The 16,075-nt window shown below is 45.5% G+C and overlaps 1 protein-coding gene across 3 annotated transcripts in view; it reads left to right on the top strand.

Annotated features, from left to right (window-relative positions):
- The window catches only part of DENND1B (DENN domain containing 1B), a 190,726-nt gene that overhangs the window by 96,780 nt on the left and 77,871 nt on the right, over nucleotides 1–16,075 (top strand). For 2 of the 3 annotated variants that reach the window (XM_035123795.2, XM_035123796.2), the window contains 2 exons: nucleotides 831–884; nucleotides 1,461–1,571. The exons of the other annotated variant lie outside the window; for it this stretch is intronic. In XM_035123795.2, the coding sequence (XP_034979686.1) occupies nucleotides 831–884; nucleotides 1,461–1,571 (165 nt within the window). The remainder of the gene's footprint in view (nucleotides 1–830; nucleotides 885–1,460; nucleotides 1,572–16,075) is intronic. 3 annotated transcript variants of the gene reach the window in all.

Genomic DNA, 16,075 nt, shown 5'->3' with positions numbered 1-16,075 from the left:
GGGGACTTGGGTTGTTTTGCAACCTGCTTGTAAATATTTAACAGAATGAACCCAGTTCTGTAACAATCAGCAACTGGAAGCCCAGGGCTATATTCAACCTGGTGAGGAGTACAGGCTCCTCCCCCCCCCCGACCAGCTGCCAGTCTACGAACAAGGGAGATACAAGAAGAAAACCGTGGCTAGGAATGCAGGATTTGTTAGTCCACTTTATGAATATGAGGCCACACCCTTCCATCTCCTTATGATTGTTAAACTACTCTGGGAATTGTAGCTTTATGAGTAGAACAGGGGTCTCCTATCAATACTTGGCACCAGTAACAAACAACAACTCCCAGGGTTCTTTGGGGGAAAACATGTTTAAAGTGGTATTTAAACTGCTTTAAATGTATAGTGCAGGTGGGGACCTGGTGACTGCCATCTAGGGCAGTAGCAGCTACAGAAGCAACTGAATGTATAGAGTCCCTTTCTTCTATTTTTCTTCCTGTTCTCCTGATTTTTTTCCTCCTCCTTCAGCTCCAAGGTTTGAAAAGAGCCTTGTCACATACTCTTTAACACTGATGATGTTCTACATATAAGCTGTTGTGTTTTTTTTTAACTCCTGGAATTAGCAAAACTGTGATTTCAGTAGAAGACAAACACTTTTCTGAAAAGGGTTTTTCATGCCTGTGGTCTATTGAATCAAACTATCTGGTGCTCTTGATTACTTTACTAATCATGTCATTCTGCCACAAGAACAAAAGCTAACTAGCCTACATAAACATACTGCTATCTGTTTGAGGACCAATAACTCTGTGTTTTTTGTTTTGTTTTCCTTTCCTTTCCTTGAGCAGCAATCGTATTTCATTACTCCGGATCTAACTGGATTACCAACAGTACCTGAAAGTGTAAGTTTTGTAAGATTTATATGGGATATTTAGCACATATCCACTGAATTATAAGGCTGGATAGGACCTGGAAATAAACTGGTTCATCTCTCTCCTCAATGGCTTTATTTTCCTTTAATTCATTTACACATCCCAACACCCGCCACTCTCTCCCTTCACAGACTGTTTCAATTCCATAGTGCTGGGGATTTGCATACACTAGTGTATATGCATTTATGCAATTTAAAACAATCAATTGCCCATAGTGGATGCAAGGATCGCTCTCATTCTCTGTGTGTGTGTTTGCAAGCATGAATGTTTGAGAAGTTGTTATGCTTAATAAGCTAAACTAAAAAACTGGTGAGGGAGGACAACCTTGCTCAAAAAATAAAAACTGAATATTTTGAAGCACAGTTTTTAATATTGAAAATGATAACAAGGTGACAAATTTCAGTTAAAGATGCTTATTGTGCAGACATATTTCTTTAACGAGATAAAAAAAATCCCCCTTCAGCAGGGAAATTGGTAGTTATAAGTTTATGCTCCACTCAATTACCACTATTAATGTGTTAACAGTGCTTATTCTTTATTAAACAGAGAAATCTTACTGAATATTTTGTTGCTGTGGATGTGAACAACATGCTGCAACTTTATGCCAGCATGTTGCACGAGAGACGCATCATTATTACCTCCAGCAAACTAAGCACTGTAAGTACTTCACACATCTTTCGAGCAGAATACATTGAGCATCTCAAAAAGACTCATGCAGATTTAAATATGTTCGGTAGGTACTTATGAGACAATATCTACATACTTTTAAAAATATATGGTTTTAATCTGACTCTTGAAGCACAAAAGTCTGATTTATATAAAGCCTTCTCAGATACATTAAGTCAGGTTAATTATTTTTTGTTATCCAGAGATGAGAGTTCTCTAACTCGCTAGAGTTCATTTCTGTGCCTTCCACCCTATAAAGAATTCTTAAGGGCTATTATAAGATCTTTATTATTCACTTGTGGCTTATTCCATTGGAGCTACTTGAAAGAAATCAAGGGGGCATGATAATAGCTAGTACCCTAAACCTGGTAATAGGTAAATTCATCTTGGTTGCAGAGTAGTGTTTGGGGAGCATATACTGTAATAGCTCTGATTTTGGAGCAGCTCTTCAGGCTGATAATAACTTACTATTCCAAATAGCCTTTTTTATTACAGGTTTTATGCTTCTGCCTATGCTGAAATGGCTTTCTTATGTCATTGCAGATGTCACAGAGATAAAGAGAGCCATGTTTTAACTCTACAGCCATGCCTAAATTTTTTGATAGCCCATTTTTGTTCTATCCTTTCCCATGTGGTGTAATATTCAGGTCTACACCCATCTCAATTAAGTTGCAAGCAACATTGCTTTCAAGCCAATGGGCCTCATTGTGTATGCAGATTGTTGTCTGTTAAGTATAGAAATATATTACTTAGGATTCACTCAAATCTATTGCATGGCATACTTTCTAGTCTGGTAATAGGTGTGTTCAAATGATTCACTGAATGCAAAACCACTTACTGTACAGTATGTTCAGTATAATCAGAAATAGTACAACAAATAGTTTTGCACTGTTAGTTAATCTGGATGTATACTAGGTTTGCAAGCTAATTTTAATTTCCTTTAATTTAATGGAATTTATGAGGTAAAACTCACTTGAGCTGCTTAACTCTGCAGGATTACTATCTGAGTCTTTATAGATAGCAAGAGCAGGGCTTTAAAAGCATGAACAAATAAAATTTTGCATTGAGTGATCAAAATACAGTCAACAACTTTATCAGTGCTTAGCTCTCATTCAAATGTGCTGAAAGCTTTGAAATTTGAGATACTCTGAAGTTTTGTTATGCAGGTATGAGGGGGTGCTGAATAAATAGCATTCTTCGTTTCAAGAGATAAAAAGAAGTCCAACATCCATTTGTTGACTCTAGTTGTCATTCACTTGTTAAGCTTGTATGCCAGTTGTTAATCCATGGGCTTTCCATGGATTTGTGTTGGTTCTGATTCCACGGGAAAGAGTGTGTTTTCCAGCGGAAAGCGGTGAGTCAAACAAAAACAAAAAAACTGTTCGGAGCTGTGTCGAGGGACAACCAGAAGTGCCCCTCTTGAACTTGTAACTATGCTTTACATGGTGAAGGGTGCCTGTACCAGTCAGTCTTGCAGTTCAGATTTGGCTTAAGTTTTTTAAAGTGCAATTTGAGCAACAGCTCCTTTTTCAGCAGGAACAACTTAATGCAGGGCAACTGTCATGTAGACGCTGCCCACTGTACTGAAATGGATTGCATCAGTCGGCAGTGTGACCAGAGCAGAGTAAACGTAGAGTTGGTGCACATTATTATTATTATTATTATTATTATTATTATTATTATTATTATTACTACTAATTGAAGGTCTCGGGCGGTTCACAGAAAAGATCAACATAAAAACCACAATATACGGTATATAATCAAAATAAAAACAACAACCCAATAACCCCCCCCCCAAAAAAGAGAGAGCCACATTTTAAAAAGGTATAGGATGTCAATCATGGCAATCAGATTTCCATTAGAGTAGAACCACCCTCTCGGTGGTATCTGATGTTGTACAAGCACAGTTCTGGTTTTGCAATTGGACTTTTCCTCCCTCTGCTCTCCCTGCCTCTGCCCAATCTGCTTCCGAAGGCCTCCCAATCCCTGGGAGCAGATTTTGACAGTGCATGTGTGGGATGGCGGGGAGGGGGGGAGGAACTGCAGATGAGAGGAGGGGAGGTTTCATTGTGTGAGTGAAAATCTGCAGCTTGATTGGATGCAACCCTCTCAATATGCATCAAGTTGGGAATTTCCAAAGGTTCAAGGTTTGTTTTGTGGCTCCTTTCTTTAAGCCTGGTGGTGTCCTCCATATGCTGTTGCACTATAACTCCCATCCTCACTGAATATTGGCTGTGCTGACTGGAGCTAATGGGAAGTAAAGTCTGACAACAACTTTGTAGCTACATTTAAGGAATTTCAGGTAGTAGGGCTCTGTATTCAAATTGTACTTCTACTTGTGGTTGAAATTATTGACCATTGTAGAAATATTGTAGTGGCATTTTTTTGCAATGGAATTTTTTTAGCACCAGTCACTTAACCGTCCAGGAGTCCTTTACCTGTACAGTGGTACCTCTGGTTACAAACTTAATTCATTTCGGAGGTCTGTTCTTAACCTGAAACCGTTCTTAAGCTCAGGTACCACTTTAGCTAACGGGGCCTCCCGCTGCCGCTGCGTGATTTCTGTTCTCATCCTGAGGTAAAGTTCTTAACCCGGGGTACTATTTCCGGGTTAGCGGAGTCTGTAACCCGAAGTGTTTGTAACCCGAGGTCCTACTGTATCATAGTACATGGACTGCATGCATGACCTTCCAGGTTTATCTCCGCTTCAGAGGGAAAAAAAATATATATTAGTCCCCTGATATCTTGGAGATCCTTTCAGTAAGGGTAGGAAACACTGAGCTGGATGGAACTGTTGTCTGCATCAATGTAGGGTAATATCAAATGTTCATGTATCCCACCTAGGACCCATTAAGAGTTACCACTTAAAGTAGTAACTGGATTATATCCAATTTTGCACTCTTCTACACAGAAGACTGAAAGTGTGTGTAGCATGCCGATTATCTATTTTGCATTTCTGCACTTCCACCAGGTGTCTGTCAGAGAATTTACTAAACTAAGTTTAGAAACTCATGAGGAGTATCTTGGCTAAGTCTGGAGGAAGAAATATTGACTTATTGAGCTGGGATATTGTGAGGGACAGGGGATATCGCGAAGTCCCTCCCCTCCTGAGTTCAAGCCCGTCCCCGAGCAAAGGGGAAAGCAGGGAGAGTTCCGATTCCAGTGGGGAAGCAGGAAGTCGTGTCCGAGGCTCAGGCAAGGTAGAGGAGCCAGGGTCCCAGGTGGGACAGGAAGGGGCAAGTAAGGGGGGAAGACCCATCCCCCAACTCCAGAATTACGCAGGAAGAGGAGGGGCAAGAGGATGGGTCTGCCAAAGCTTTTGTGTTGGAGAAAGACGCGCCAAAAGCCATTAGGAGGTTCTGAAACCGACTGACAACATCACTCCGTGTAAATAGCAATGACTTGAGCACTGTAAATACGCAGCACCAATAAAAGAATAAAATGCAGAGCTGCGTAGCGTCGTTACTCTGAAGTAGTCCACTCCGGCCACTGTGACAGCAACCTCCTAAACATTTTTGGGCTACTTTGGAGTTGCCGGGATGAGCGTGTCAGAGGCGGAGAAGTGGCGGCAGATCGCTGAGCAAGCCCAGCTAGAACTGCAACAGCTGTCGCTGCAGGCGCAGGGAGAATTGAAGGCAGCTAAAGAGGAGACTAAGAAGGTCCAGGACGACCGGCTACAACTTGCGGAACAGGTGAGAGAGCTCCAGGAAAAAGAGCAGCATTTAAGGGCGGTGGCGGTAGACCTCCAAAACAAGCTGGATGCAGAGAAAAACAAGGCGGGAGGGGCACCCCAAGTCCAAGTGCTGCCAGGAAGGAGAGCCGGGACCCTAGTAAGCAAGTTCAATGGAGACCCGAAGGAGTTCCAGGGCTTTGAGACTGAGATTGTGTATGCTCTTGAGCTGCACCACGATGAGTTCCCTGATGATGAGCACAGAGTAGCGTTTATTGTGGAGCACCTTACAGGGGCGGCCAGGGAGTGGCTAAGACCGTTAATTGCAACAAGGAATCCTTGCATGAAGAATGTCAAACTATTTCTAGAAGGTTTGAAAACGATGTATTCGTCCGATAGTCATATGGACCAGACTAAGGAGGAACTTCATAATTTACGCCAAGGAAATATGACAGTTCGCGCGTATTGGGCGAAATTCACCATGCTGGTGCACAGATTGGGGTGGGATCTGCAGTCGGCCCCAATGCAAGCGGCGTTTTACTTGGGGTTGCATGAGGAGGTGAAGGATGAGCTCTCGAGAGGTCCAAAGCCCAGTAATATGGATCAACTGAGCAAAGCGGCTCTGGCGGTGGGGGTGAGGCAGGAATCCAGATGGAGCGACAAGCAAGCAACGCGCGCAAAGCGGGCTTGGTTCCCACGGTCGCAGGAGAAGCCACTCCCTCAACAACCCTTTCAAGCCACGCCTGGGGCCAGTCAGGACCAGGAACCCATGCAGATTGATAGAGCGCGCGCGCGGGCTTTTCAAACCCCAGCGGCGCCAAGACGCAAGGAGGGAAGGGGTGGGAATTGCTTTCTCTGCAACTCCCCCCAGCATCTCGTCAGAGACTGCCCACATCGCAGGGAGTGGCAAGGAAAGGCGGGAACGGTTGTGCCCTCCCCCACTGACGCAGCACCACAGCAGGGAAACGGGAAAGCCTGGCTGCAGGAGACAAGGGGCGGCAGCCAGGCACAGTCAGCAGACAACAGCCCCAGCCCACCCACCCGCACAGAGAGGAGCAGAGCCAGCCCACCCCTCCCAGAGCAGGAGTGGTTCTAGAAGTGACGCTCACGCTCCCTAATGGCTATCCCCTGACAGTCCTCGCCTTAATTGACAGTGGGGCGTCAGCGAACTTCTTCTCGAGGAACTTTGCAGAAGAGCACCAGATCCAGCTTCTGCAGCTGGATTTTCCTCTGCACGTGGCAACCATTGACGGCAGAGAGCTGCTGGGAGGGGCCATCACTCATCAAACCCCCCCCATGAGAATGACGGTTGGAAGGCACTCAGAGACACTGGCATTCAACGTCACCACCATCTCAGACCCCCCAATCGTTTTGGGCATGAGCTGGCTGGCGCGCCACGACCCCTCCATAAGTTGGCATCAGAGATGCATCACTTTTGGATCGGACTTTTGCCTGGAACATTGCATGCAGCACCAACCAGGGGAGGGGCCTCCGATAGCCACGGTGGCCACCATGCACGTCAAAGGGGGTGAGGCGATACCCAAACCATACTGGGACCTGCAGGAGGTCTTCAGTGAAGCGGAGTCCGACCACCTGCCCCCACACAGGCCTTTTGACTGCCAGATCAACCTGGTGCCTGGGGCAACTATACCCCCAGCCAAGCTGTACGCCATGTCAGACCAGGAACTGGAGGATCTGCGCGCTTTTATCGACAAGAACCTCAAGCGGGGGTTCATCAGAGAAAGCAAGGCAGCAGGGGGCAGCCCGGTCTTCTGGGTGGACAAGAAAGACACGCAACAGCGCCGTCTTGTGGTGGATTTTAGACGGCTGAATTCGGTGACAGAGCCAGTGGCTTTCCCCATGCCAAGAGTGGATGATCTCCTGACAGCGGCACGCAGGGGCAAGATTTTCACCAAGCTAGACCTGAGGGGGGCGTACAACTTGATCAGGATCCGGGAAGGCGATGAGTGGAAAACCACGATGTTCACGCCTCTGGGCTCTTTTGAATATCTGGTGATGCCCTTCGGGTTGCAAGGGGGCTCAGCATGCTTCCAGGCCTTCATGCACCACGTCCTGGGGTCCCTACTCTTCAGGAAATGCTTGGTCTTTCTGGATGACATCCTTATTTACTCCAACGACCCAGTGCAGCACGTGAAGGACGTCAGGGAGGTGTTACAGCGCCTGAAGGAGAACCACCTGTATGTGAAGCTGGAGAAGTGCAAGTTTCACACCAAGGAGGTGGACTTCCTGGGCTACAAGCTATCAGACAAGGGGCTAGCGATGGACAAGGACAAGGTGCAGACCATCCTGGACTGGCACAGCCCCAGGACGCGCAAAGATGCCCAACGCCTACTAGGCTTTGCCAACTTCTACAGGAAGTTCATCAAGAACTTCTCTCGAGTTACGGCTCCCATCACTGACTGCCTGAGAGGCAAGCAGAAGTTCAGGTGGACACCAGAGGCGCAAGCAGCGTTCGAAAGCCTCAAGAGGGTGTTCGCCTCAGACCAGAACCTGTTCCACGTGGTTCAGGACGCGCCCCTACGCATTGAAACAGATGCTTCTGATAAGGCTGTGGGCGCCATTTTGTTGCAACTGGACGCCAACAGAGAGTGGAGACCCTGTGCCTTCTTCTCCAGGAAGTTGACCCAGCCCGAGCGAAACTACACAGTTTTTGATCGGGAACTTCTTGCGATCCACGCGGCGTTCCAGCACTGGAGACACTTCCTGGTGGGCGCCAAGCACCCCATCCAGGTGTGCACAGACCACAAGAACCTGGAGTTCTGGAGAACTGCCAGGGTGCTCAACCAGCGGCAGATACGGTGGGCGGAGTTCTTCTCGAACTTCAACTTCTCCATACACTACATCCCAGGAGAGCAGAATGTCAGGGCGGATGCCCTCTCCCGCAAGCCAGAGTACATGGAGGAGGAGGCGCCACCAGCCCCAAGGCACATTTTCCCCCCGTCGGCATGGTCCTGCGGAGCAGCAGTGGTGAGCGAGGCAGAACTCACAGCACTGACGGCAGCGGATGAATTTGCCAACCGCATCTTCAGAGAACTGAGAGGGGGGAGGGAGCAGGCAAAAGACTTTGCAGAACGCAGAGGGCTGCTTTTCTACAAGGGTGCGCTGTACCTACCCACCACCCAGCTTCGACGTACGGTCCTCAAGCAGATGCACGACAACCCTACAGCGGGGCATTTTGGAAGGGACAAGACCACTCACCTAGTCATGAGACACTTCTGGTGGCCAGGGGTGAGGGAAGATGTTCGAGACTATGTAAGGGGCTGTACCACCTGCCAGCGGGCGAAGGTGGTCAGAGCAGCGCCACCAGGGTTGCTGGAGCCCTTAGCCACACCACACAGGCCGTGGGAAGTGGTGTCCATGGACTTCATCACAGATCTGCCTTCGTCCAGGGGTAAGACTGCAGTGTTGGTGGTGGTGGACCTCATGTCCAAAATGTGTCACTTTATACCGTGTGCCAGGGCAGTCTCGGCAGAAGAGACAGCCAAACTGTTTGTTGCTCACGTTTTCAGACTGCATGGATTACCTTTAAGGGTTATTTCGGATCGTGGCCGCCAATTTGTTTCCAGGTTCTGGCGGCGGCTCATGAACCTCCTGCAGGTGGAGGTCAGCTTGTCGACGGCTAGACACCCGCAGACCAACGGACAAGCGGAGAGGGTCAACGCCATTCTGCAGCAGTACCTGAGATGCTACGTCAGCCAGCGGCAAACGGACTGGGTGGATCGCTTGCCACTAGCAGAATTTGCCTACAACAATGCAGTGCACGTCTCCACAGGGGTGTCGCCCTTTAAGGCCAATTACGGGCGCGACCTCAGATCTTTCCCAGAGAGGGAGAGGGAGGAGGAGGAGGAGGGCCCACAGGCTGAGGATTGGGCAGAGGAACTGGAGACGGTGCACCAGCAGCTCAGAGAACACTTGGAGAGGGCCAAGGAAGCGTACAAAAAGGGGGCAGATCGCCACAGGCGACAAGGGGAGGTCATCAGGGTGGGGGACAAGGTGTGGTTGTCCTCGGAGGGCCTTCCCACCAGAGGGAGGTGCAAAAAGCTGGCACCCAAATGGCTGGGCCCCTTCACGGTCACGCAACAGGTCAACCCGGTGGCATACAGGCTGGCACTGCCAGAGGACATGAGGGTGCATCCAGTGTTTCATAGATCGCTGCTGTCGCCGTACAGGGAAAGCAGCAGGCTTCGAGACAGCGAACAAACCCCCGAGGGAGGGGGGGAGAGGGAAAGCAGGGAGCAACTCAATGAGGCCACAGCCATCCTGGATTCAAGGTGGGGGGTGGGGGGCCTGGAGTACCTCATGGCATGGGAGGATGCTCCACCGTCCCAGAATGAATGGGTTCCCGCCACTCAGATACAGGAGGAATTCTTGGTGGAAGAATTTCACGCCCTCTTTCCCCACAGACCCAAGCCCTGGCACATGGAAAGGGAGGGGGAGGAGGAGGAGGCACGGGAGAACAGCTCACCATGGCGCTGGGAAGCGGAGTTTGAGGAACCAGAGGATGAGGTATGGGTGTCGCCAAGATCCACCCAGTCAGAGGAAGGAGCAGATTGGCAAAACATTTTTACCCCCACCAGCTCTGACGCCACGGACTTTTTGGGATTCCCGTCCTCCCAGGCGGAAGGGGGGGGCTCGCAGGACTGGGGGGAGGTGTTCACACCAACGGGCTCGGAGAGCACCGAGTTTTTAGGCTTCCAGTCGTCACCGACACATGGGGGGGGCCTGGGGAGGGGTGAAGGAGAGCTTGGGAGGGGGGTGGATGTGAGGGACAGGGGATATCGCGAAGTCCCTCCCCTCCTGAGTTCAAGCCCGTCCCCGAGCAAAGGGGAAAGCAGGGAGAGTTCCGATTCCAGTGGGGAAGCAGGAAGTCGTGTCCGAGGCTCAGGCAAGGTAGAGGAGCCAGGGTCCCAGGTGGGACAGGAAGGGGCAAGTAAGGGGGGAAGACCCATCCCCCCAACTCCAGAATTACGCAGGAAGAGGAGGGGCAAGAGGATGGGTCTGCCAAAGCTTTTGTGTTGGAGAAAGACGCGCCAAAAGCCATTAGGAGGTTCTGAAACCGACTGACAACATCACTCCGTGTAAATAGCAATGACTTGAGCACTGTAAATACGCAGCACCAATAAAAGAATAAAATGCAGAGCTGCGTAGCGTCGTTACTCTGAAGTAGTCCACTCCGGCCACTGTGACAGATATGAATGAACCTTTTGCCCACACATAGCTTTTACCCTTTATGACATGAGGAATGAAACCAAGAAGTTTGTAATTAACTGTGCTTTAGTTTCTTTTGAAGGTGGTAATCATATTATCTTCTGATCCACTTTTTATATTTCTGTATTAAACATTATGTTTCATGTTTGCATTAACAGCTAAGCCACCTCAATTAGTATTTTGTATTGAATATTCTCTTATTCTAATGGGTTGTAGCCAACATGAGTCATACTTTGTGTAGATCCATGTAATGAATGGACATGACTAACTTAGATCCATTAATTTCAATGGCTCTATCTTGAGTAGACTTTAGTTGGATACCAACCTTTGTTTTTATGGTTACCACTTGCATAAAATAAAGCAAATTTTGACTATATATCCCCAGTGAAAATGTAACTCCTGCATTAGACTTTTGCTTTCTGAATAAACCCCTTTCCTTTGAAAATAGTGTTATCAAATCCATTCTATTGTTAGGGGAGTTGTCCTTTTATCTTTGAGGTTAACTTAATACCAAGTGTTTATGACAGTTCATGCAGACTGAGTTGTGATGTCACCTCCAAGTTATCAGCTCTGTTTCGGTTCACTATCTAAGGGCAGTTGCACCAATAACAAAAGACATAATTCAAGCTCTCTCTCAAGCCCCCCTTACTCTTGTTTTGTGGAGGATAGAAAATTCTCTGAATCTCTAAACCACTATTTTTTGAAAAAAGATTTAGCCCTTTGCCATTTCATTCTACCCTGTGGTTTTAAAGGACTAATCCTGATATGTATGGAAATGAAAAAGGGGGTTCAGTTTTTGGAATGTGCAGCATATAGTGATCAACATATTTTAATGGGGAAAGTGTAACAAAATAATGATCGGTTCTTTATTTACATATATGCATTTTTACATAAATACACGATTGCCTTTTGCATAGGTAAAACGTTTACTTTGTATCTATTTTTCTGACTTGCAATTCTCTTATTTCCATCTTCCTGTAAATGAACATATGCATACAAACGGGCATTCTGCATGCACTCAGTGCTTTAAAAAGGCATGAGAATATAACAGCTTGAATGCAGCTTTTTGTATTGCAGTTGCTATGTGAATTAAGCTAGCGTGGAAACCTTTTTCAGGAAGCCAGTGCTAGAACATTGATTTTATGCCTGCTGTAGGCAGGCAAGCCCTGGATGTTTGGGCCCCAAGTGAACCTGCAGTGGTAGTCTACCAGAACATTGTGCTGTAGTCTTGTGTATTCAAAGCAAAGGAATAAATCATGATTTTACAACGGTGCATCAGTTGACTTATTGCTGTTTTGTGACCGCTGGGTAGGAAGGATTGCTGTTTAATGCCATGTCATCGGTTCTCAAGTCAGTCAAGCATGAAGGCTTGTCATATGCCTCTATAATTGTACCTCTCCAGACTTTCTCTAACTAGTCAGCTGGGGCTGTGCATTTTGTCTCCAACACCCGGCTGGCCCGTGCCTGACAGGAGCTTTCTCATCATTCTGTCAGTAATATGTTAAGTAGTGTGTGCCTGTTTTGTGGCCTCTGCTATAGAAGCAGGTGGAAATACTTTAATGCAGATGTTGAAATGAGTGTCTCTCTTCCCTCCTTTTTTTAAATTAAAAAAAACCAATATATACAGTATATTTGTTTCAACTAATGCTGGACTGATAATTTTGTAAGAGCTGTACTTGCATTCTAGCTGCATAATCCAGGAGAGTTTTTCATTTCTGCAAAATAGGAATCTGGAGGTGAGCTAAAAACAATTTCAAAATTGTTTTGGAGGAACCCCAGTTATTGAAATGTTCTCTGTCTTTACCTTCCATGAAGAACAAACACCCCCTTATTCCCAGTGGATCTGTGATGATTGCACATTTGGTTAGGCTAAATCATGGTGCATCATAACTCTTAACTAGCCCATATGTGTAAATAATATATATTTCTTCCAATTCCCTTCCAAAACTTAGGGTTTTATTTATAGCTGCCAAGGGACTTTAAAACACTTGAAGGCAGCAGAACAACTGACCAGATGCTTGGGCACGCAAAGCGCTCTCGGTTTCCCTTAATTGCATTGTACTTCATCATGCTTGTCTTCCAGCTGATTCTAAGGATCCCCTAATGTCCTAGTGATTCATAGAGTATCCTCATGCTGATTATTACCACCCTTGTTTTGAATGATTCTTTGTGAGGAGTCATTGAAACTCACTTGCATCTGATTTTTTTCCAGCAAAATGCTGACTTTTCATGCTTTAAAAACTCAACTGAATGCTAAAAAACAAGGATAAGTGACTTTTGTTCCCCACAACTCCCAGTGCCCAACTACCAAATAGGTAGAGTAGGCATCAGCCTATGGGCCCCATGCTTTTCAGCGCCCCCGCTACAACGCATCAAAATACAATTTATTTGAACTTGAAGGGAAATTACAATCAAGCTTTTTTAGTTCAATGTGAGGGCGGCCCCCAAGATTTCGACTGCCGGGGGACCTCCACAGGGTTTAATCCAGCACTGCCAACTCTTAGGGGCTGCGGTCCCTTCACCCTCCCTAAAATATTTGAGGGGATTGACCCCCCCAGTTAATGGGCATTACCATTCAAATGGGCGTTACCATTCAAATGGCATATGTGTGCCAGATCTTGTAATCAATCGTGTGGGACAGGGCTTACCTGCTCCCCCCAATGTTTTATTCAAGTTGGCACCCCTGGTGAGCCATCTTTCCTTTCTAAACGCTAGATACCCCAGACTTTGTGCCCAGTCCAGTTTGTGTGATGCCAGTAGAGGAGAGGCCTGGGTAGAAGACTAAATGTAGGGGCAGTCAGTACATGGGAAGGGGCAGAATAGGATTGTGCCTGTCCGTTCCGTTCTGGCCACACATTGCTTGGCTCTTCTATGCAGGGTTGACTGATGTGTAGAGTTCGAGGGTGGGGCCATTGGGTATGTGAATGTGTCTCACACATTCATTGACCCCATATTTGTACATAGCTTCTTCATAGAGTGAAGATTTTTTTTTGCTAGTGTAGCCTGAGTTGTTAAAAATAAATACTACCAGGTCATGCGCAATAAAAATGGAATACATACTGAGATCAAAATATAAGGGCCCGCAGGCCGCATGCACTTCATCATCCACAAATTGCCCATTTCACTGATGGATAAAGGACCAGGGTTTGATTTACGCTTACTTCCTCAGTATAAACAATTCCTATTTTAACTGTAAACACATTTTAAATACCCCATGCTCAGTCACCAATACACTGCTATTGCCAAGATGATACAATGGATTTCTAAGGGACTGTGTACTGTGCATGAAATGTCTCTCGCCCTGCCAGGGACATGCGGCAGTGATGAATGGACATTCTACATGGGCAGGTTGCACATTATATAACAATAAAAATTGTAAAATAAAAAAACCCCACCGTACACAGAAAGGATTACAATATTTAGCATCATTGTTTTGAATCGTTTAGACTTCCTTTATATGTGCCTCAGTGTCATAGGATTGTGGTGTTCTGAATTTCATTGAGTGCTACCCAAGCGTTTGCTTGTGTCATTCAAAAGTAATTTCTGAAGATGGGGTCCTGCGAAAAGGTGCTTCCTGGTCCACAGCCCGGCTTAACTACGATTTCATCTTTTTCAAGGAAATCTGTTCTAAAGCCCCTAAAGTGTATTTTGAGTCTTACCTGCTGAGGTAATTTAAAATATTTATGCACTTATTCAAATATGTTGTTGTTTGCTTTATAGATGGTTGCCACCTTATTTTGCAGCATTTTTTGTTTTAAAAAAGTGAGCATAAATTAAATATTTAGGCTTTGAACAGATGGTTTGCTTCTGTTGCTTTCAAAAGGAACACTACCATTTTCTTTTAGAATGTGTTGCATTGTACTCTGCAGCAGTTTATGGTTTATAGTTGCCAAGGTGTTTATTTTCTTCACCTGAAAAGTAGCTGGAGTAGCTTGCTGATAACTAAGTAAAAGCAGATAAAAGGAACTCTTGGTTCTCATAATATATATTACTGGCCTATATACAGGACAAGGCTCATGTAGGCATTTTACTCTCAGGCCCGAAAAGGCTATGAGTAAAAGAACTCCTAGTCCTTTTTTTGGTTTAAAAAAAATGAAGTTCCAGTACTCATATCTTCATAAAAGTGCGGTGGGTAAAAAAAAAAGACTCCGTCAGTACTCCGTACCGGTGAATACAGTCACAAAAAAGGCCTAGTAAGCCCTATTTCATCTATCCCTGGAAATGCATCATTGGGGATAAGTTAACCTTTGACCCAGCTTGTTCACAATTACAGTGATCTTTCTATCAGCGTTCCTACGAATTGGATGGCTTGAAAAATTGCAAGAGCCATTGTAGGAATCCCTTCTAAGTCATCATAGAGCTAGATTGCACATTGCATCCTCATGTAAGAGCCAGGAAGTACACATCTCCACCATCCTTTCATTTGCATGCCACTTTTCGATAGCTAAAACCATGCTTTAGGCGGCTTACAACATGACAAGATCTACACAATTGCAAACGTAGCAAAAGTCATAAACAATAAATAACACATATCACAAAGTACCCAACCAAATGGAAGAATTGCTTTATAAATCAAGATATTAAAAATAAAGATACATAAAATTAACATCAGTAACAACACCTAAACAATACTACAACCCAAGAGCCAGCAGCTTTTGTAGTTGGAGTCTATCAGGGTGCTGCCCTCCCTGGCCAGGTGGGAAAAGGCCATCAAGGCAGGGAACAGGTCTTCTAGGACTCATAGCAAGCTGGATACACAGTTGAAGACGGTTTGGTGTAAGCATCATGAGTAAGAGATTACTGATGAGCAAACTAGTTTGTGCCATTTTGCATATTTCTGCACCAATATAAAGAAAACCCACTACTTTCCCTTTTTTGGTATTTTTAATAACTTGTTTCTTACATCAGTATTCTTTGTTAATGGGAATGGAAGCCTTAAAAAAAACTTCCAAGCTTGACTTATTGTCTGGCTGTGGACCAGGCTGCAAGGAGTATTATTGTTCATATTCCATTTCAAATCACAAATTCTTGGAAAAGTTCCTTGTACTTTAATGACTCTGCTGGATCACATCAGCTTTTGAACTGAACCTGCAATACAACGTTTTTGCAGTAAGTCAACCAGTCATTTAGCTGCATTGCATCATTTATTTATTTGATTTTTAATTTGATTTTATTTATTATGGTTTCTTCCTGCTGTGTATTTTCCCTTTCTTGAAATCTACTGTTTAATAAGATGAATTCCATCATAGTTACCCCTGTGTTCCAACTAATAAGAGGTGGGTGTGCCTTGCCAAGAGTTCATTCATCTTGAGTCTCAAAATCATTATGAGGTGCAGTCTTCAGAGGACTGCATATACGGTATTATGAAATATTTCAGATCTAGAACCTGCTGTTCTGACTGTTGGAGATCTAAAAATGTGTTTCAGATCCACCCTCCCACTTCAGAAGTAGTGTGTAACACACACAGAGAGAGACTTAAAAAGCATTCTGTGCAGAGGGTGTGGAAGAGAAATAATGGGGAGGAAGAGGGCAGGTTCTGAACTTTGCGTTATTGTACTCCTGTCTTAAGACAAGAATCCAATGCAAAAATCCAATA

Source organism: Zootoca vivipara, chromosome 7 (assembly GCF_963506605.1).
Source record: "Zootoca vivipara chromosome 7, rZooViv1.1, whole genome shotgun sequence".
Classification (NCBI taxonomy): Eukaryota; Metazoa; Chordata; class Lepidosauria; order Squamata; family Lacertidae; genus Zootoca; species Zootoca vivipara.
Note: the sequence above shows the minus strand (reverse complement) of the source record. Positions and strands in the feature narration are given on the sequence as shown.